General features: G+C 49.3%; 1 protein-coding gene across 3 annotated transcripts in view; it reads left to right on the top strand.

Moving 5' to 3' along the window:
* cax1 (cation/H+ exchanger protein 1) overlaps positions 1-21,150 on the top strand; it is a 94,075-nt gene that overhangs the window by 23,653 nt on the left and 49,272 nt on the right. For 2 of the 3 annotated variants that reach the window (XM_072471151.1, XM_072471150.1), the window contains exons 2-7: positions 1,859-1,992; positions 6,467-6,575; positions 10,908-11,024; positions 12,014-12,075; positions 18,381-18,530; positions 20,537-20,722. In XM_072471151.1, the coding sequence (XP_072327252.1) occupies positions 1,921-1,992; positions 6,467-6,575; positions 10,908-11,024; positions 12,014-12,075; positions 18,381-18,530; positions 20,537-20,722 (696 nt within the window). In that variant the 5' untranslated portion in view covers positions 1,859-1,920. Of the gene's footprint in view, positions 1-968; positions 1,107-1,858; positions 1,993-6,466; positions 6,576-10,907; positions 11,025-12,013; positions 12,076-18,380; positions 18,531-20,536; positions 20,723-21,150 lie in introns of all 3 variants that reach the window. The other variant, XM_072471149.1, reaches the window with a different exon arrangement.

Below are 21,150 nucleotides of genomic sequence, written 5' to 3'. Positions count from 1 at the left end.
TTGGCCTCAAATGACACCTGCTTTCCCACCAATATTGCCACCCCTCTATTCTTCGTGTCCAGTCCCGAGTGGAATACCTGTCCTACCCATCCCTTTCTTAGCCTGACCTGGTCCGCCACCTTCAGGTGTGTCTCTTGGAGCATGGCCATGTCTGCCTTCAGTCCCTTTAAGTGCGCGAACACTCACTCCTTTTTTTTTTTTTTACATGCACTTGGTTACCTTCCTGTATTGGTGAAGACGGAGTGAACATTTCTAGCAACAGATGTTTCTCTTTCAGAATGCTCCCAAGTAGTTGCGGGTAGGATATTCGGCATCATATACATGGGAATCCTGAACAATAGTCTCCACTGGAATTGGTTCTGTGGCAGGCCCTGAAACTTTGAACTCTGCCTGAGACTGTTGCCTATTTTTCTTCCCATTTTCCCTCATGATCCATTAGTTTCCCACAAGAATCTGGTTCCCTAGGGACTGGTGAGGGATTAATCGAGCTCTGGCTGGTATGGAATAGACCCAATTTTTTTTTCTTGGCCGTCTTAATCCAGCTCTTAGCGATCAATTGTCACTTTGTGCTGTCGGGTCTTGCTCGAGTCTCATGGGGCTATTCATGGTGGGAAAGTAATTGAAGTCTAAAGTACCCCAGTCAGGGGAAACTACATTGGGGGTGCCAATACTGGGAAAGGAAACTGCATTGAGCACAATCCTCAAGGTTAGGTTTGATGCATAATGTGCTTCTCTTCTATGGATTAACTAGTAATTGCCAAGCCTATTCCTACTCCAAGTTAAATTGTAATGAGTTCTGACTATTGAATGAAACTCTCCATAGTGAACTGCTCATCATGACAGCTTCACATCTGCCTCACTATAAACCTCTGCTTGAACTTGGGTCATATAGTGACTTGTGGCTACAGAAGGTAATGTAGAATACTTTTTTAACAGTCTACTGAGGACTTTTCTTTTTCCATCGATAGACTTTGGGAGGGCGAGTGAGCTAAGAGCAGAAGCACCTCTCTATTCTCTGACCCTGTGGGACAGGCACTGTGGGCTACATCTGCAGACTGACATGATGGACTCCCCTTCACCAAGCACACCAAAATTATTATTCCCAGGTTAGTCCAGCAAATCTCCACATCTAATCCTGCCCCCATCTCCCCCTCCTGCCAACAAAACGTATGAAGCTTGACTAGAGCAAGAGTCGTGTTTTATTAGACGTGCCTTTGCTCATTGAATGAGTCTCCATACTCTCTCCTATTGAGAAGTAATTGGTGTGAATGGTCTGCTTTTGTTAATGAATTGATGAACCTGTACATTTTCCAAGTTGATCACTCATTCACAACTGAAGTTGGATTAACTTGGGCTAGTCTAGTCCGTCCCTCTATCAACAATTTATAAAAAAATAAAATTAAAAAAAATCCACTACTGATAACTTGTTCTGTAATGGACATGATTTTTAAAATTATTTCAGTGGATCATTAGGTTGCAGGAGTTGCTGGCTTACCAATTGGGTTACCAGTGGTGTTCAGGATGTGTTCAGTTCCTGAGTGACAGTAGTCTGGTCAGTGCATTATCACCATAGCCAAGATGTATAACAGCAGTATTGTGTTACACATCTGTGCAGTTGCAAGAACATTCTAAGCAGCAGTGTGAGATGGAACTTTCCTATACTCTTATTTTCTTTTTTCTTCCCATGGTTACTTTGGTTTCTGAATAATCGAATGGCTTTGGAGAAAAATCACCTGGACTAATTAAAACTTGTATCCCCCCCCCAATTCAGATATTGGCTTTTGCTCACACCTGAGGCCACGTGGCAAGTTAAGGGTAGACTGTGCTCTTTCTAATCATTATTTTGGTTTTATCACAGTGACCTGTTCAACTCCAACCCAAAATCATTCATGTGAAGGAATAACATGTCCACGCTGCCTGATGATGACCACCAAGACTACACTGCTGGCAGAGAATGAAGTGGAGGCACATAAACTGGCCAACAACTACAAGGTCAGTATGATGTTTGTGGTCCATCAATAGTCTAGGATGGTTACGTTCCAGCACTTAGTTTGTTGAACAGAAAATGACTGCACCCAAAATGTTTCAAATACATGGTTTGAGAACATGCAAGTGAAATATCCCCAGTGCAGTATTCACTTCCTGTGCTTTAGCAATATTTAAATATTCTTCTTTATTCGGTCAGAACTGTACTTGCATTTGACCATCCTAATTGTCCTCTAAGGTGGCAGTAAGTTGCTTTCTTGAACTGTTGCAGTCCATGTGGGGTAGGCAGACCCACAGTGCTGTTAGGGATACAGCGAACGTGAAGGACTGGCAACGTTGTTTCAAGTCAGGATGATGTGGAGTTTGGAGGGGAATGAGCAGGTGGTGCATCTGCTGCTCTTGTTCTTCGAGGTGGTGGGTTTGGAAGGTGCTATTGAAGGCACCTTGGTGAGTGGCAGCAGTGAATCTTGCTGCCACTCTGTGGTGGAGGGGGTGAATGTTGAAGGTGGTGGTGGGCTGCCATCAAGCGGACTGCTTTGCCATGGATGGTGTTGGGCTTCTTACTACTCAATTCCCAGCCTCTGACATGCTCTTGTAGACATTGGTAATCCCTGGATGTTGATCAAGGAGGGTTCAACAATGGTAATGCCATTGAGATGGTGAGATTCTCTTGTTGGAGGTGGTCATTGCCTGGCATCTATTTGCCTGGTTACTTATCAGCCTAAGTGTGAATGTTGTTCAGCTCTGAACTGCATATGGTCATGGACTGTCCGTATCGGAAGTCCCAAATGGTACTGAACATTGTGCAAACATCCCCGCTTCTGATGTTTTGATTGGGGGAGGGGGGGGAAAGAGAGGAAAGATGTCATTAATGGAATAGTTGATGATGATTGGGCCTAGGACATTACCCTGAGGAAGTCCTACAACGATGTCTAGAGACTGAGATGATTTGACTTCATCCGGTATGACCTTGACCAGTGGCGAGTTTTGCCCTGATTCCGATTGACTTGAGTTTGGGCTACTTGATGCCACACGTCGTCAATTCTGCCTTAATTTTATTTAAAAATATTTTTATTTCCCTTCACATTTTCTTCCAAATTTACACCCACCAACGAACAATAAACAGTAACGAATACGTTGTCAATCCCCTTATTTTTAAAAAAAATTACTTTATCAGAGTTACAAAGCCAGAGCTCAGTGTGGGTCAGGGGCAAGCCCCTAATCCAGCTCCTTGCCTGCTCCAAAAAACAATTCAAATCAAATCCAATTCATGGTCCCCACAAGAGAGACATACCAGATCCAGGCATTACACCTGATCCCACGCTCAACTTGGCCAAAAGGCTGAGAAGTGATGTCAATCCCCTTATCAACAACAGCCCGCAAGTTAACATAAACACAAAAAGGGCAGCACGGTAGCACAGTTGTCAGCACTGATGTTGTCCAATTCCTGAAAGTGCATAATGAATAACGCCCATGAATTCTGGAACTCTTCCCCTCAGTTCAAACTTAACCCCTCAGTTCAAACTTAACCTTCTCAAGAGTTAAGAATTCCGGCAGGTGCCATGCCAGGGCACAGGGTGGAGAGGTTGATCATCATCCCAAAAGGCTCTGCCTTCTGGCGATCAACGAGGCAAAGGCTACAACATCTGCCTCTGCAGCCGTTTCCAACCCCGGCTGGTCTGACACCCCGAATATGGCCTCCCGGGGGCCCAGGTCCAGTTTCATGTGCACCACTTTAGAGATTACCTTTAAAAACCTCCTTCCAGTAACCCTCCAGCTTTGGACAGGACCAAAAATATATGAACGTGGTTTGCGGCCACCCCCCTCTCCCTGCCCCCCACATTCTCGCACATCATCTACCCCCTCAAAGAGCCAGCTCATCCTCACCCTTGAGGTGTATCAGCCCCAACCTCGCGCACCAGGTGGAGGCATTCACTCTCCGGAGCACCTCACACCAGAACCCCTCCTCCATACCCTCTCCCAACTCTTCCTCCCACTTTGCTTTGATCCTTTCCAACGGTGCCATCTCCTCCAAAATAGCCCTGTAAACCGCTGGCATTTCTACCCCCTTCTCCAGTCCCCCTGTCGTCAGCACCACCTCCAGCAATGTGGAGGCTGGCTCCATCGGGAAGCTCTATCTCCTTCCTAGCAAAGTCTCAAACCTGCATTTATTTAAACATTTCCCTTTGTTCCAGCCCTTATTTCACTAACAGCTCCTTCAATCCTGCAAACCAAGAAACAAATCTTTTGGTGTCCTAATTCCTTTCTCCTCCCATCTCAATTTCTATCCCACTTTCCTGGTTCAAATCTGTGGTTCCTCCGAATCGGCATTTCCCTTGACCCTATCCCCAACCCGAAGTGCTGGCAAAACTGCCACCAAATTCTCAGCGAAGCTATCACTATCGGACTCGGAGTATTTCCCCAGGGCCATCGGGAGCGGCGCTGTTGCTAGCGCCTTCAATCCCGATCCCCTGCACAAACTATCCTCCGTTCTCACCCACTGGGAATCAACCCCCCTGACCCAGCTCTGCACCTTCTCCACATTCGCCACCCAGTAATAATACATCAGGGTTGGAAACCTCAAACCCCCTAGCCTGCCTTCCCCTCTGTGACAGCGCCTTTCTAATTCTGACCACCTTCCCTCCCCATATGAACGAGGTAAATCATTCCTTCAACCGCTCTTTAAAAAAAAAAAAAAAAATGCCTTTGGCAGGAAAATCGGTAGGCATTGGAAAATAAATCGTGGCAACACGTTCATTTTGACTGCCTGTAACCGGCCTGCCAGTGACAGAGGGAGACCATCCCACCTTGCCAGATCAGCTTTCACCCTCCCCACCAAACTAGAAATATTGTATCTGCGGAGTCTCTCCCAAATCCCGAGCAACCTGCACCCTCTGGTATCTAAAGTGAGTCCCTGCCCTACGGCATGGCAGACCCTCCACCCCTGGCCAAGACACCACAAGAATACACTCTCTTGTCTAGATTTAACTTGTACCCCGAGAAAGACACAAACACCCAAAGGAGCTCCAATATTCCCTCTATTGACACACTCGACGCAATGGTCAATCGCGAGTGCAAACAGCAGGGGGGATATAGGACATCCCTGCCTAGTCCCACGGTGGAGAGAAAAGTATTTCGAGCTGATGTTATTTGTGCGGACACTCTCCCTTGGCTCCTTATACAGTAGCTTTACCCAGTCCACGAATCGTGGTCCAATCTCAAACCGCTTCAGAACTGCCATCAAGTACCCCCCGTCTACCTGGTGAAACGCTTTCTCCAGTGTCCAATGCTGCCACCACCTCTGTATCCTTCCCCCTCCACTGATGTCACAATCACGCTCCGTACCCTCCTAATGTTCGAAAAGAGCTGCCTCCCTCTCACCAGCCCATCTGATCTTCACTTATCACCTTAGGTAGGCACTCCTCCAGCCTACTTGCCGGAACCTTTGCCAATATCTTTGTGTCCATGTTTAAAAGTGATATGGGCCTATATGACCCAGACTCTTGTCAGATCATTATCTTTTTTTAAGCAACAGGGAAATCGATGCCTGCCCCACAACACCTTATCGTCTCCTCAAACATCCCCACCATCAGCGGTGCCAGCTTATCCTTGAATTTTTCATAATATTCCACCGGAAACCCACCTGGCCCTGCTATGTTCCCCAATTGCATCCTCCCAATCGTATCTTTTATCTCCTGCTCCACTATCGCCCCTTCTAATGTTGCCCTGTCGCCCTCCTGTAACCTTGGGTACTCCAGCCCATCTAGAAATTCCTGCATTTCCTGATCTCCCCCAGGTGGTTCTGACCTGTACAACCTCTCATAGATTTCCTTAAAGACCTTGTTAATCTGATCCGGAGCCACCACCAACTTCCCTGCCCTGTCCCGCACCTGTACAATTACCCTTGCTGCTGCCTCCCTCTGAAGCAAACCCGCTAACATACACTCCGTGCTCGTACATTGCACCCCTTGCGATTCTGCCTTAAGGATGAGGGCAGTCATGTTACTAGAGTTCAGCTCTTTGGTCAACATGGACCAAGGCTGTAATGAGGTCATGAGCTGAGAGCCCTGGCAGAACCCAAATTGAGTGAGTGAGCAGGTTATTGCTGAGCAGTGCTGCTTGTCAGCTGTCAATGGCACCTTCCATCAACTTTGCGAGTAGACTGGTGGGGCAAGTAGTTGGCTGGGTTAAATTTGCCCTGACCCAACTTTTAGGCACAGGACATACCTGGGAAATTTTCCATGTTGCTGGCTAGATGTCAGTGTTGTAGCTGTACTGGAACTGCTTTACTAAGGGATGGCTAGTTCTGGAGCACATCTTTTGCTGAGAGTGTTGTCAGGGCTCATAAAACTTAGTTTCCAGTGCCTTCAGTTTCTGGATATGTGGAGTGAGTCTAATTGGCAGGCTGGAATCTATGGGGCTGAGGTGTGGATGATGTATGTTGATTATCATTTAACTATCTTCTTTTCCAATTTTGTAGTTCGGGTTCAAGAAATGGAAGAGTCATGTGACAGAGAGACCCTTAGAAGATCGTTCTGCAATAGTGAAGGAGCTGTATTCTGATCTAAATGTCATCAAACAGTATTCGGGTAATGTGGTGCATGACGTTTTTCAACTTTTTCACTGGACTGTGAAGGAGATGCAAGTGGCAGTTACAGGTTTCATGGGGCTGCTATAGTTTATTGCTTGTCTCTCTGCTGGGGCAAGAGGGGATGTGCAGTTGGGTGGTGTAGTTATGAGCTTGGCAAATCAGAGCTTCTGAAAAGGATCATCCCAGACATGTGAATTTTGTGACATTCTTTGATAAAATGAGGACATTGCCCGAAGAGTTGGTTTGGGCCTTTGATCCAACATGTATAATCATTACACTTGTTTGTTGGCGTTGAGGCTGCGCAACTGTTTTCCTCCGTTTAGTGGCGTCTCAACTAGGGGCCATTGTCTCCTAAAGGATTCGCCTATTTAGGACTGACCAGTTTTTACAATAACTTATGGCACCTTTTTAATGTAATCTTAAAATTACAGGAAGATTGATATAAAATAACACTTGAGCTGCATGGCAATAATAAGTCCAATCTCAAAAAACATGCTCGAGGTAGGTTTTAAGTGTCTCCAAGGAAGAACGCAAGTTGGAGGGGTTTAGAAAGAATTCTAGAGCTTGGGCCTAAGAAACTGAAAGCACGGGCCCCAAAAGTAGAGTGTTTTATAAAAATAATGGGGGGGGGGGGGTGCGCGCAGGGAGGGGTGCTTAATTGGATCCGGGCACGTGTGTTGGAGGGGACGAGGCCATGAAGGGATCTTAAAATCAATAGGTTGCTTGCCTCCTGCAAGTCAACGGGCATGGGGGTGATTAGTGAATAGCAGTTAGTGCAAGATGTAGACAGCAGAGTTCTGGATAACCACGTTTGCGGAGGGTAGAATGTGGGAGATCAGGCAGGCGGTTGGCATTATGATCCCGGACCAGAACCCAACAATTACTAGGATACTGGGCAGCAACCCCAATATTAATTTTGTAAGATTGTGGGAAAAGGATACCTCGTTCCAGGAGTGATTGCACGAAGAAATAGGGATATGGTATATTCAAACAAAATTAATTACTAACCGTATTAAAATATCTTCAACATCACACCAGATGATAGCTTACAATTGGCCATTAAAACAATGCTAATCAACACAGTGAATACAGTAATCCTTAACTGCTAACTCTATTCCCACTCAAACAAAAACAAAATCTCCACTTTCAATCTGCTGTTTCGCACTAAGAGTGCCTGCTTTACAGAGATGTCCGGATACTCTTTCAACACTGTTTTAAAGAAAAGATCTGAATCCTGTCAGGACCATGCAGAAACTCTGGCTGTATTTCTTCAGAAGCTGTTTTGGCTCGTTCTAAGCACATTGTTCTGAACTGCGAGGGGGGGGGGGGGTTTCTGAACTGCGAGGGGGGGGGGGGGGGGAAGAGAAACTGTATAGACGTATATTTTAATTGTGCCTAATTTCACCCTTGGCTCCTAAAATCTTTAAACCCAGGGTTTTAACCCTTACTGCACCAAATACCGATAATACAATCTATCTGACCCCGGGAAATGCCTTTAGATATATGCAGGTGAGGGCTTTTGTGAGGTGACAGGTGAGGGAATTCCCGTTGCTCCCGGCACAAGAAGTTCAAGATAGGGTGATCTCGGGTGTATGGGTCGGGGAGGGCAAGGTGTCGGAAATACACCAGTAGTTGAAAGAAGAGGGGGAAGCGCTGGTCGAAGAGTTGAAGGGTAAATGGGAGGATGAGCTGGGGGAGGAGATCGAGTAAGGTCTGTGGGCTGATGCCCTAGGTAGGGTTAATTCCTCCTCGTGTGCCAGGCTCAGCCTGATACAATTTAAGGTGGTCCACAGAGTGCACTTGACGAGGGCGAGGTTGAGTAGGTTCTTTGGGGTAGAGGACAGGTGTGGAAGGTGCTCAGGGAGCCTGGCGAACCATGCCCATATGTTTTGGTCATGCCCGGCTCTGGAGGGGTTCTGGAGAGGAGTGGCGGGAGCAATATCTCAGGTGGTGAAAGTCCGGGTCAAGCCAAGCTGGGGGCCAGCAATATTTGGAATAGTGAACGAACCGGGAGTGCAGGAGGCGAAAGAGACCGGCATTCTGGCCTTTGCGTCCCTAGTAGCCCGGCGAAGGATCTTGCTAATGTGGAAGGAGGCGAAGCCCCCCAGCCTGGAGGCCTGCATAAATGATATGGCTGGGTTCATAAAGTTGGAGAGGATTAAGTTCGCCTTGAGTGGGTCTGCGCAGGGGTTTTACAGGCGGTGGCAACTGTTCCTAGACTATCTTGCGGAGTGTTAGAGGAAGGTCGGTCAGCAGCAGCAGCAACCTTGGGTGGAGGGGACGTCCTGGGGGAGGAGGAAAGGGGGGACATGAAGGGTTGGGGAAACTGGCACGTACGGGTGAGGGCCAGTGTACAAAGCTGTGTAAATATATCATTTTGCCATGTATATATCTTGCTCTGTGCGATTTCTCTTTTTTTTTTATTTGGGGGGGGGGTGTTATTGTTTGTAAGGGAGAAAAATTGTGTTAAAAAACTTTAATAAATATATATTTTTTAAAATACAATCTATCTGAAATGCCTACATTCATTGTACAGGAAAGGCATGGATGAGGTTTTCAGCACCTGACTGGCTGAGGTAAGGGTGAAGTTGGCTGATAGGGAATTGCAGTCTTGCATATGAGCATACAAATTGGGAGTAGGTCACTTGACCTCACGAGCCTGATCTGCCATTCAATAAGATCATGGATGATTGGTTGTATTGAAGGTGGTTTTATTTTAAGTGAGTGGCTACTGGCAGATTTTCCTTGTGTAAAATGACATGTAAATTGGATTGCAAGCCAGAGCAGCAAATGTATTGCTGCCTTCTATGACTTAGTTTCTATTCTGTGTCACTTTGGCACAACATTAAGGGTAATTTTTTAAGGGCAGCACGGTGGCACAGTGGGTTTGCCCTGCAGCCTCACGGTGCCGAGGTCCCAGGTTCGATCCCGGCTCTGGGTCACTGTCTGTGTGGAGTTTGCACATTCTCCCCGTGTTTGCGTGGGTTTCGCCCCCACAATTCAAAAATGTGCTGGCTAGGTGGATTGGCCATGCTAAAATTGCCCCTTTAATTGGAAAAAATGAATTGGGTACTCTAAATTTATTTTTTAAAAAGGGTTGTTTTTTAACTTCTTTGCTGGTGGGGTGTAATCTGGCCAGACAGTACCTGCCTGGTTTATTCTCCATTGAAATCAAAGTGGGTACAATGGAGTGGTTCACTCCACTCCAGGCAGTTAAGTTAAAAAAGACGATACCCCATATGTCACAAATGAACATCAGCCATGAGGGTTTAACCCCTAAGCCTCACTTGTGCACTATGATTTTGATTCCTGACCAAAACTGGTGGGAATTATGTCACTGGACAGGAATCAAACTGGAGAGGATAAGTTGACCATAGGCCTCTGGAATTAATTCCTGATAAAAATAAATAGGGGCTGGAGTAGGGGGATCAGGCAGTCTGTGCCCAAGGGTGGGAGGAAGCCCATTTTGGTAGAGACTCCCCAAGTGTCCATGTAGAGTCGGGAACAGCATTCCCACTCCTTATTGCTCAAAAAACCAAATATGAAGTTTGTCCTGTACCCCTGCCATCAGTGACATTTAGTCAGTTTTAAAGCCCAGAAAGGGGCCCTTTGGCCCATTGCGTTTGCACTGTCCATCAAGCACCCATCAACCGTTTGCTGCCAGATTGAATAGGACATGGGTCATCGTCAACTCACTGTTAAAATGGAGTGCCAAATCCAAAGGAGCACAGTAACATTGAAATTAGGCCTTTCTCTCCCCCAACTGATAACATCCATGCTGCATATTTTGCAGCACAGTGTTTGCAATTACACCAGTTGCTTACAGTAGGTTCACGTTTCCTGCTTTGAACGATCTACAACTGGACAGTTGCTACGAGCAGGGAAGGAAAATAGATGGCAGCGCACTCGCCTTTGGCTCTGCACAGGTGCTGATTGATGTGCCCTTCCATCATATGTTTCTAACTTTAGAAATCCCACCATTATTCTGAGCTTAGCTGTTTCTGTCACTGAGGAATCAAACCAAGCACCTTCTGGCTTGCATGCCCTTGTGTTTTCAGCAGGTGCTGGCTTTATCCACAAAGCCAACATGACAAATTCGGCTTATAACTACTGCCAGCATGTGCCTGACCCCCTCCACCTCACCAGCCTTTTTATCACTTCAGATTTATTGTATACTGCTGGTTTCTGTGGTAAGCGGCATCAAATTTGCTCGCTCAAGTCTGGAATGTGTATATGGAGTTCCTGGTGTGTTTGCAGGATACACACTACGTTTTAATACTATAAAATCATTTCTGTGTAACATGCTCAAGAATTTCCGTGCCTCTTTCAGGATCTCTGGTTACCTTTGGAAACTTGTTGTATGTGCTGCTGTTTGGATGGTGGGTTGCCCTGCTGTACTACCTAATCGCTGTAGTTATGTTTGTTACCATCATGGGAATACCTTACGGTAAGTTCTCCTACCATAGTGTAGAAAAAGTGCTGTCCTGGATTACATTCCCAACTTGTTTAGATATGGATTTGTACATCAACCCATTCTGCCAATATTGTGCGCTGTGTTAGCCTTGATGAGATTTAATCCCCTTTTCTGTTTTTGTCTGCTGCTCTATGCACAGGTTCAGTTCCTCTTTGAGCCCCTGGGGACTCTGCAACCTTTAGCTGTTCTTCCTTTTTTCAATGGTCACTGGTTTTGCTCCTAATAATAGTGTCTGCCCTTTTAATCAGCTCTGTTCCATAATGGATTTCCCCTTGCATTCTGCCAGACCTCATTTATATTCCATAATGTGACTTGAACCCTGCTCCAGTAGATACCTCCCTTGTCAGCTGGCTGTCCGTCACACTGAAATGCCTTCTGCTCTCCTGACTGACTGGATAGGATCCCTCACACTGCTGAGTTTGCAGCTGTAAGTTTGTTTGACAAAAAGACTGACGTGGAAGAACACTATTTTGAACTTGCTTTGCTCATTCTCCCAAGTCAAAAAACTACAATTCTTCAAATTCCAACTTGATTCAATATTTTTTTTCCCTCCCTACTTAGAAAACCATTCCATATGGGCTTCCTGATATCCGATCTAAAGTCTTGTCCCATTGGGATTCAGTGTTTTATATCTTAAAAGTACCCAAATCTTCTTTTACTAATTAAGGGGCAATTTAATGTGGCCAATCCAACTACCCTGCACATCTTTGGGTTTGTGGGGGTGAGACCCAAGCAGACACTGGGAGAATGTGCAAACACCACACAAACGGGGGGGGGGGGTTTGGAATCGAGGTTGGGTCCTTGGCGCCGTGAAGCAATGGTGCTCACCATTGTGCTGCCCAATGCTAAATTGTCTTCCATCCTTTGAATGCTTTTTGTTAGCATTTGTTGTTTGGGTGGTTGTGTAGGGAAAGCTGTGATGTTTTTTTTTTTTTTAAATGGTTCTGCTCTTTCTCTCCCAGGGAAGATGTGCTGCAATCTTGCTGGATATTACTTCTGGCCATTTGGGAAGGTAATTCAAACGGTAAGTGCAGTAACTATTGCCCTATATGTCTTTAGTGTACGTGTATTGGTGAGTTGCTTGACTTGCTGTAAGTGTAAATATTCCAATCTTGAGAATTGTTCCAAAATGTAGAAATCTATTTTGGGAAGGCTCGAGTTGAATGACGTGCAGCTGACCCCTAGCTCATTGATGGGTCATTTTTTTCCACATTGCATTGGTAAACGAGTTCTCTTGTAGAATGTGGTAACTAGGTGACTATGGTAATCTTCCTGATGTATACTTGGGCTTTTACTCATGGGTAGGTTCTCTCTCTCTCCTCTCCTCTCCTCTCCTCTCCTCTCCTCTCCTCCTCCCCTCTCTCTCTCTCTCTCTCTCGTCTCTCTCGTCTCTCTCTCCTCTCTCTCCTCTCTCCTCTCTCTCTCTCATCTCTCTCTCCTCTCTCTCTCTCTCCTCTCTCTCTCTCTCTCTCTCTCCTCTCTCACATTCTCCCCCCCCCTCTCTTCCCCCCCCCCTCTCTCCCCCCCCCCCCTCACTTCCCCCCCCCCTCTCACCCCCCCCCCTCTCTTCCCCCCCCCTCTCTTCCCCCCCCCTCACTTCCCCCCCCCACTCTCTCCCCCCCCCTCTCTCCCCCCCCCCCTCTTCCCCCCCCTCTCTCCCCCCCCCTCTCCCCCCCCCCTCTCTCCCCCCCCCCCTCTCCCCCCCCCTCTCTTCCCCCCCCCTCTCTTCCCCCCCCCTCTCTTCCCCCCCTCTCTTCCCCCCCCTCTCTTCCCCCCCCTCTCTTCCCCCCCCTCTCTTCCCCCCCCTCTCTTCCCCCCCTCTCTTCCCCCCCCTCTCTTCCCCCCCCTCTCTTCCCCCCCCTCTCATCCCCCCCTCTCTTCCCCCCCCTCTCTCCCCCCCCTCTCTTCCCCCCCCTCTCTTCCCCCCCCTCTCTTCCCCCCCCTCTCTTCCCCCCCTCTCTTCCCCCCCCTCTCTTCCCCCCCCTCTCTTCCCCCCCCTCTCTTCCCCCCCCTCTCTCTCCCCCCCCTCTCTTCCCCCCCCTCTCTTCCCCCCCCTCTCTTCCCCCCCCTCTCTTCCCCCCCCTCTCTTCCCCCCCTCTCTTCCCCCCCTCTCTTCCCCCCCCTCTCTTCCCCCCCCTCTCTTCCCCCCCCTCTCTTCCCCCCCCTCTCTCCCCCCCCTCTCTTCCCCCCCCTCTCTTCCCCCCCTCTCTTCCCCCCCCCTCTCTTCCCCCCCCTCTCTTCCCCCCCCTCTCTTCCCCCCCCTCTCTTCCCCCCCCTCTCTTCCCCCCCCCTCTCTTCCCCCCCCCTCTCTTCCCCCCCCCTCTCTTCCCCCCCCTCTCTTCCCCCCCCCTCTCTTCCCCCCCCCCTCTCTTCCCCCCCCCTCTCTTCCCCCCCCCTCTCTTCCCCCCCCCCTCTCTTCCCCCCCCCTCTCTTCCCCCCCCCTCTCTTCCCCCCCCCTCTCTTCCCCCCCCTCTCTTCCCCCCCCCTCTCTTCCCCCCCCCTCTCTTCCCCCCCCTCTCTTCCCCCCCCTCTCTTCCCCCCCCTCTCTTCCCCCCCCTCTCTTCCCCCCCTCTCTTCCCCCCCTCTCTTCCCCCCCCCTCTCTTCCCCCCCCTCTCTTCCCCCCCCCCTCTCTTCCCCCCCCCCTCTCTTCCCCCCCCCTCTCTTCCCCCCCCTCTCTTCCCCCCCCTCTCTTCCCCCCCCCTCTCTTCCCCCCCCCTCTCTTCCCCCCCCCCTCTCTTCCCCCCCCCCTCTCTCCCCCCCCCCTCTCTTCCCCCCCCCCTCTCTTCCCCCCCCCTCTCTTCCCCCCCCCTCTCTTCCCCCCCCCTCTCTTCCCCCCCCTCTCTTCCCCCCCCCTCTCTTCCCCCCCCCTCTCTTCCCCCCCCCTCTCTTCCCCCCCCCTCTCTTCCCCCCCCCTCTCTTCCCCCCCCCTCTCTTCCCCCCCCCCTCTCTTCCCCCCCCCCTCTCTTCCCCCCCCCTCTCTTCCCCCCCCTCTCTTCCCCCCCCCTCTCTTCCCCCCCCCTCTCTTCCCCCCCCCTCTCTTCCCCCCCCCTCTCTTCCCCCCCCCTCTCTTCCCCCCCCCTCTCTTCCCCCCCCTCTCTTCCCCCCCCCTCTCTTCCCCCCCCCTCTCTTCCCCCCCCTCTCTTCCCCCCCCTCTCTTCCCCCCCCCTCTCTTCCCCCCCCCTCTCTTCCCCCCCCTCTCTTCCCCCCCCCCTCTCTTCCCCCCCCCCTCTCTTCCCCCCCCCCCTCTCTTCCCCCCCCCCTCTCTTCCCCCCCCCCTCTCTTCCCCCCCCCTCTCTTCCCCCCCCCTCTCTTCCCCCCCCCTCTCTTCCCCCCCCCTCTCTTCCCCCCCCCTCTCTTCCCCCCCCCTCTCTTCCCCCCCCCTCTCTTCCCCCCCCCCTCTCTTCTCTTCTCTTCCCCCCCCCCTCTCTTCTCTCTCTCTTCTCTTCCCCCCCCCCCTCTCTTCTCTTCTCTTCTCTTCTCCCCCCCCCTCTCTTCTCTTCTCTTCTCTTCCCCCCCCCCCCCTCTCTTCTCTTCTCTTCTCTTCCCCCCCCCCCCTCTCTTCTCTTCTCTTCTCTTCCCCCCCCCCCTCTCTTCTCTTCTCTTCTCTTTTTTTTCTTCCCCCCCCCCCTCTCTTCTTCCTCTCCCCCCCCCCCCCCCCCCCTCTGGATTAACTATAGTCTACTCTATCACTTCTGGTAGCATAGGAACTGCAATGTTTATAGTACAGTAGAAATAGGAAGTGTAAAGAACTTAAATAGTAATGCACAACATAGAGGAACCAAGTCACAGTTAATTACCTCTTTTACATTGGTCTGAACTCTCGTCTTTAGTATCCATCAAATAGAACTGGTCTAGATTGGACTAACCTTGTGTTAAGAAATCCTTCCTTCTATCCAACTCTGGAACATTGGAACTTGGAAACTAACTACAAAAGGGATCTGTTTAAGTTTCTTCCACAGTCAAGGCCAAATAAGATTGGAATTTTGGAATTTGAAGGTACAAAGGGTGCATTTGACAAATTGAATAAGTTTGTGAAAATCTGTTTTTCATGAGCCAAACGTTGGGCAAACATTCACCTTATTAAACCTTTCATTCCCCTTCTAAGCACTTTCTCCAAGTTTTATATTGAATGAGTTTGAACAAAGAAAATCAAATTAGTACAGGGTGATCCAGTAAAAGGACCAGGAATATTAATAATAGCTAATCTGGACCTGTAATGAAGGTGAATGGAAGCCTTGAGGCATTGTAAGATTTTGCAATACTAGCCAAGTTGCACAAGAACTACTATGCAGATTGTCATATTAGAAGGCTTACTTGATTTGGAGGGAGTGAATGGTTGAGCCCTTTCCCTCTTTTTTCTCTATGGGACCGGATCGATATTAGTTCCCCTCTAATAACTGCCTTCAGGGCTTCCCAGACCGTCGCTGCTGATATCTCTCCCATGTCGTTTGTTTCCAAGTAGTTCTGGATACTCTTATTTACTCGCCTGCAAACCACCTCGTCCGCTAACAACCCCACGTCCAATCTCCACAGCGACGCTGTCCTCTCTCCTCCCTAAGCCGTAAATCCACCCAGTGCAGAGCATGGTCTGAGACTGTAATCGCCGAGTATTCCGTCCCCGTCACCTTCGGGATCAACTCCCTGCCCAGAACAAAAAAGTCAATACGGGAATAAACTTTGTGGACGTGGGAGAAAAAGGAAAACTCCTTTACCCTCGGCCATGTAAACCTCCAGGGGTCTACGCTCCCCATCTGCTCCATAAAGCCCTTCAACTCCCTTGCTGCCGCCGGCCTCTTCCCTGTCCTGGATTTTGAGCGGTCCAATTCAGGTTCAATGACCGTATTAAAGTCCCCTCCCATGACCAAGTTGTGTGACTCCAGGTCTGGGATTTTGCCTAGCACGCGCCTCATAAAATCCACGTTGTCCCAGTTCGGGGCATAGACATTCACGAGCACCACTCTGACCCCCTCCAGCTTCCCACTCACCATTATATACCTACCTCCTTTATCAGCCACCATTCTCCCACCCTCCAATGCCACTCGCATACTGATTAAAATTGCTACCCCCCCCCCCCCCCCCTGGTTTTCAAGTCCAGCCCTGAGTGGCACACCTGACTCACCCAACCCTTCCTTAATCTCATCTGTTCTGTGACCTTTAGATGTGTCTCCTGGAGCAGTGCCACGTCTGCCTTTAGTCCCTTTAAATACACAAACACGTGTGCTCTTCACTGGCCCATTCAGACCTCTTGCGTTCCACGTAATCAGCCTGAACGGGTGGGCTACCACCAGGCCCCCCCCCCCCCAGACTAGCCATCACCCTTTTTAGGCCAGGCCGGAGCCCCCCGCTTCCCCGAGCACCCCCTTAAGCATCAGTCGCCCCTTGCCCGCAGAGCTGCCATTTACCCCCCCAGCACCAGAAACCTAATCTCCCAAATCAAACACTAACTCGCCCCCCACTGTTCTTCTGAGCGTCAGCTGATCCATGCTGACCCTGAGCCCCCGCCCCTGGCGCCGATCAAACTATTGCCTTATTGTTTCGACCCCTCTCCCCACATAGAAAAAAAAAACTATTTACAAGATCATAGTCCCCAGTAAGTAAACATCCGCTCTCCAAAAGCCATTAAGATAACCATAAAGCCGAACAGACACACTCACTTAAAACAAAACCCAGTCCCCTGAAGGGTAATGCTAACTTCAGGGCCACATTTCTCTTTCTCTCTTCCCACCCCCCCCCATATCAACTATCTTCTAAACAAAGCACCCTCCAATCATCCCTCCAGCCCACTCTCGCCCAAGACTAAACACAATCCTGTTTAAAATAGAACACAATTACAAACCGCCGCCACCTCCCATCTGCGAAGCTTGAGTGTCTTTTAACTCCAGTCCAACTTCTCTTTCATAAATGTCCAGACGTCATCTGGCGACTCGAAATAATAGTGTCCATCCTTGTGCGTTACTCGGTCTCGCTGGGTATAACACCCCAAACTTCACCTTAAAGAGGGCCACCTTTGCCCAGTTGAACCCCGCATGTCTCTTGGCCAGCTCTGCTCCCAGATCCTGATAGATGCGCACCTCACTATTTCCCACTTGCTGCTCCGTTCCTTCTTGGCACATCAAAGTCGTGCTCCTTGTCTGAAAAACGGTGAAAGCGAACCACCATGGCCCTCGGCGGAACGTCCGCCTTGGGTTTCCTTGCGAGGGCTCTGTGTGCTCCATCCAGCTTCAGGGGTTGAGAAAGCCCCCACTCTCATCAATGCCTCCAGCATACCTGCCACATATGCTTCTGCATCTGGTCCCTCAATACCTTCAGGAAGGCCAGCGATTCTTAAATTCTGCCTCCTGGTTCTGCTCTCCAGCTTCTCCTGCATCTTCTTATGGCGGTCATCTAGCACCTCCACCTTGTGCTCCAGTACAGTTATCTCACCCTCTTGGTTGGAGAGTTTTAATTCTATCTCCTGAATCGCTTTCCCCTGGGCCGCATGAGTCGCGACCATTTGGTCGATCGATACTTTCATCGGGTCAAGTGTATCCCTTTTTAGCTCGGCAAAGCAACTCTTTGAAGAACTCCACCTGCTGCTCCATCGGCCAGTGAACTGCCGCTCCCTGGTCCTTGCCGTCTGCCATGCTTCGCCGCACTGCCAGCTCCCCTTGCTTCCCTCTGTCGGGACTAATTCGTTTCACGTGGCCACTTCTGGTCCAGCTATCCATACATCGGGGGGGAAATCCTCCTTGCTATTGCTCGCTGCACCGATTTATTTCATAAAGTCCACAAAAGTCTGGGGGGGGGGAAGAAAGGTCCGAAAGTCCATTTCGGGCGGGAGCTATCGAATGTGCGACCTACTCCTCCATGGCCGCCACCGGAAGTCCAAATATCTGTCAATCTTAAGGAATAGGATTGCACTTGATTGTTTTGCTAGATGCCTGCATTTCCACCAAATTGCTACACATCACCACCTGGATTTATTTGAAGGTGACAGTGAAAGTGTCTTCAGGAGAGCAGACCTGATGGTGGAGAGCAGTATGTGTTGAAAACCTTGCCATAGATTTGAAGTGACCAGCAAATCCTGTTCAGATCTTGCTGAAAACCTACCTCCTTTTAGTTGTCTGTTCTCACATCAATTTTTTAAAAACATGTATTTCCACATAGTGGTTGGAAAATTTCAACACATTAAAAAAACTTCCCCATAAATGCAAGATGCTTCTGCCGATAACGAGTAAATTAAGATAAAGGCTGTGCTCTGCTTCTGTTTACACAAGCGTGCAATTATTCCTATGTGCTAATGTGGTACTTAAATGATTTCTAAACATCTGGGTCTTTCCTTTTTGAAGCCATACATCTATCCTAGGAAAAGCAGTGTTCGATTTTATGGTGAGGATGTTCCTGAGGTGACTGTGGTGGAGACGACAACACTCCTCGATGTCACCGAAAGAATTGAAGATTCCTCATTACAGACTCCAGCAGTGGGAGTGAAGTACTGGGTAGGTTAGCTGTTCAGAGATTGCTTTGTCCCACAAGTAACCCCCTCTCTGGCTGTGTAGGGATTTTTTAAATTTAGATTACCCAATTCATTTTTTCCAATTAAGGGGCAATTTAGTGTGGTCAGTCCACCTACCCTACACATCTTTGGGTGGTGGGGGCGAAAATCGTGCAAATTCCACACGGACAGTGACCCAGAGCCGGAATCAAACCTAGGACTACAGTGCCATGAGGCAGCAGTGCTAACCACTGCACCACCGTGCTGCCCATATAGGGGGAGGTTTTAATATTGAATGAGCAACATGGAAATGGAAGTGTTAAAAGTCTTGAAGGCAATCTTCAAATCCTAGGATTGGGTCCCAGGGGACTTCAGATGGTGTAGTGCTCTCCACATGTATGTTGTATGTACATATTCCCCACAGAACTCTTTTGACCAGTTGCCCTCAGGAAAGTGATAACTACTCGGACCGTCAGTTGCATCCTGAAGCTTTGAAAAATGCTTCAGTTTTGCAACTGCAGAGATTTTCATACCTTCAAATTATATAACACATTCACTGTCTAAATAATTAATACCAAAATGACCACGTGGTTCTAAACTTGCCTGCCTTGCTGCAAGGCAGGTTTGTGCTGCTTCCTGCAGTTTCTTTAAATGAGCACTTTGCATTGCGTGGTATTCCTTGTGGGTGGCTTTGTTAAAAGGGAGTTAATTAACTCCTCCTGCATCTTAATGTTGACCATAACCTGGCTTGGCTGATGTCACGGGACAAGCTGCCTGTTCAAACCTTTGGGCTTGTGTATCTTGTCTCCTTTCAAAATGCTAACGTGCGCCTGTGTCACTGCATTGTAAGCTGAAATGTTGGCTTGGCAGCATGTTTGTTTTAGTGGCTCCTAAAGACTTCTCTTTGCCAAGTGACATCACCCACAGAAAAACTTAGAACATGGTAGTTGCAAGTAAAAACATGATATTGGAAATTAATCCACTCCCTGTTCTGTTTCTTGCTAGAAGTCTTGTGTGGTGCACAGCTTCCCAAGTGTTCTCTCATTTATTCAGTTTTGCATACTGCTCCCAAACTATTTTGTTTTGAGAACTAACTCTGGTTGTCAAACCTGCTACACCAATGTTTTTCACTAGAATAAGCAGAATCTTATGTGGGTATTCCTGGAACAAGGTGCACTGAATTAAATATCAAGGCAAAATACGGTGGATGTTGGAAATCTGGGGGGCGATTCTCCAAAATGGAGACCAAGTGTTTGTGACGTTGTGAACGCCATTGCGTTTCACGATGGCGCGAAACGGGCACTGGGACGACCGATTCTGGCCCCCACAGGGCCAGCACGGCGCTGGAGTGGTTCATGCCACTCCAGCCTCCCTTCCCAGCGCTAAATGGGCGCCGCGCCAACACACATGCGCAGTTTGGCTGTGCCAACATGCGCATGCGAGGGGGACTTCTTCAGCGTGCTGACCCCGACTCAACATGGCGTCAGGGTTCAGGGGCCGGCCACGCAACAAAGTAGGCCCGGGCCGGGGGGGGGGGAGGGGGGGGGGGGGGAAAGAGTCCGGCCCGCCAATTGGCGGGCCTCGATCACGGGATGCCCCCCGACCCTTCACGCAGAGTTCCCGCCGGCAGCGATCAGGAGTGAACGGCGCCGGCGGGACTCTGCCGTATCTGCTCGGCTCAATCGGACCGGAAAATCGGTGGCCCCACCGGCGCCGTGTCAAACGCACCTGTGCAAATGGTGCCGATTCTCCGCGCCTCGGAGAATCGCACACCGGCGTCGTGGCACAGCTGCAGCAATTCTCCGGCCCAGCGTGGGACTCTGAGAATCGCGCCCCTGAAATGAGAAAATGCTGGGAACACAACAGGCCTGATCAAAGATGTCTGGCCTGATTCTATCTGCCCCCAGATGCTGCCAAACTTCCTGAATGACTCCAGCATTTTTGTTATTTCCGATCCACTGTATTTTGCTTCTGTTTGAGAATTAACTTTCTTCTTTACCTACTTTCCAGCACCGTCCAAGCACCTACATATGGTTTCTCCTGGGGTATCCACCTCTTGTGCTTGTCCATGGCCTGGCTTCCTTCATTGCCTGGATCCTGGTAATCACCATCCCAGTAGCCAAGTTAAATGGCAGAGCCATTGTTGTCATTCTACTGATCCCTCCTGAGCAGCTTCAGATCAGACAGCCTAAGAGGGTAAGGAGCTTCTCCAGCAGAGTGTGTTATGTCCTTCTGGGATGCATGTAAAGTTCAAACTATTCAACTTTAAAGGACAGATGTACAGACCTTCAGGAATATTCCTCAGTTCCACCTACTGAAGGATGGATATTTGTTTGCCCAGTATCCTGTTGGCATCCACCCTGAGTGAACTTGCAATGAGCTTTCATATTACTGGCTCAACCCATGGGCAACAATGGCAGTGTACCTGGAATTTCCTGCTGTGGATCTTTGCTGGTTTGCCCAGGGCAAAGCAAACCTTTCCTTTGAGATATTTGTATGCTTTCAGTTTATGGCGAAGATGGGTAGAATAAAAGGGGGTTGAAGTAGTACCCATGTTATAGAGTCCTGATTAGACAACACCTGGAGTGCTGTGAGCAGTTCTGGCCACCACATGTTAGGAAGAA

Source organism: Scyliorhinus torazame, chromosome 13 (genome assembly GCF_047496885.1).
Source record: "Scyliorhinus torazame isolate Kashiwa2021f chromosome 13, sScyTor2.1, whole genome shotgun sequence".
In the NCBI taxonomy this organism is placed as follows: domain Eukaryota; kingdom Metazoa; phylum Chordata; class Chondrichthyes; order Carcharhiniformes; family Scyliorhinidae; genus Scyliorhinus; species Scyliorhinus torazame.
The sequence above is the reverse complement of the archived record's forward strand: the minus strand, read 5'-3'. Positions and strand labels throughout refer to the sequence as shown.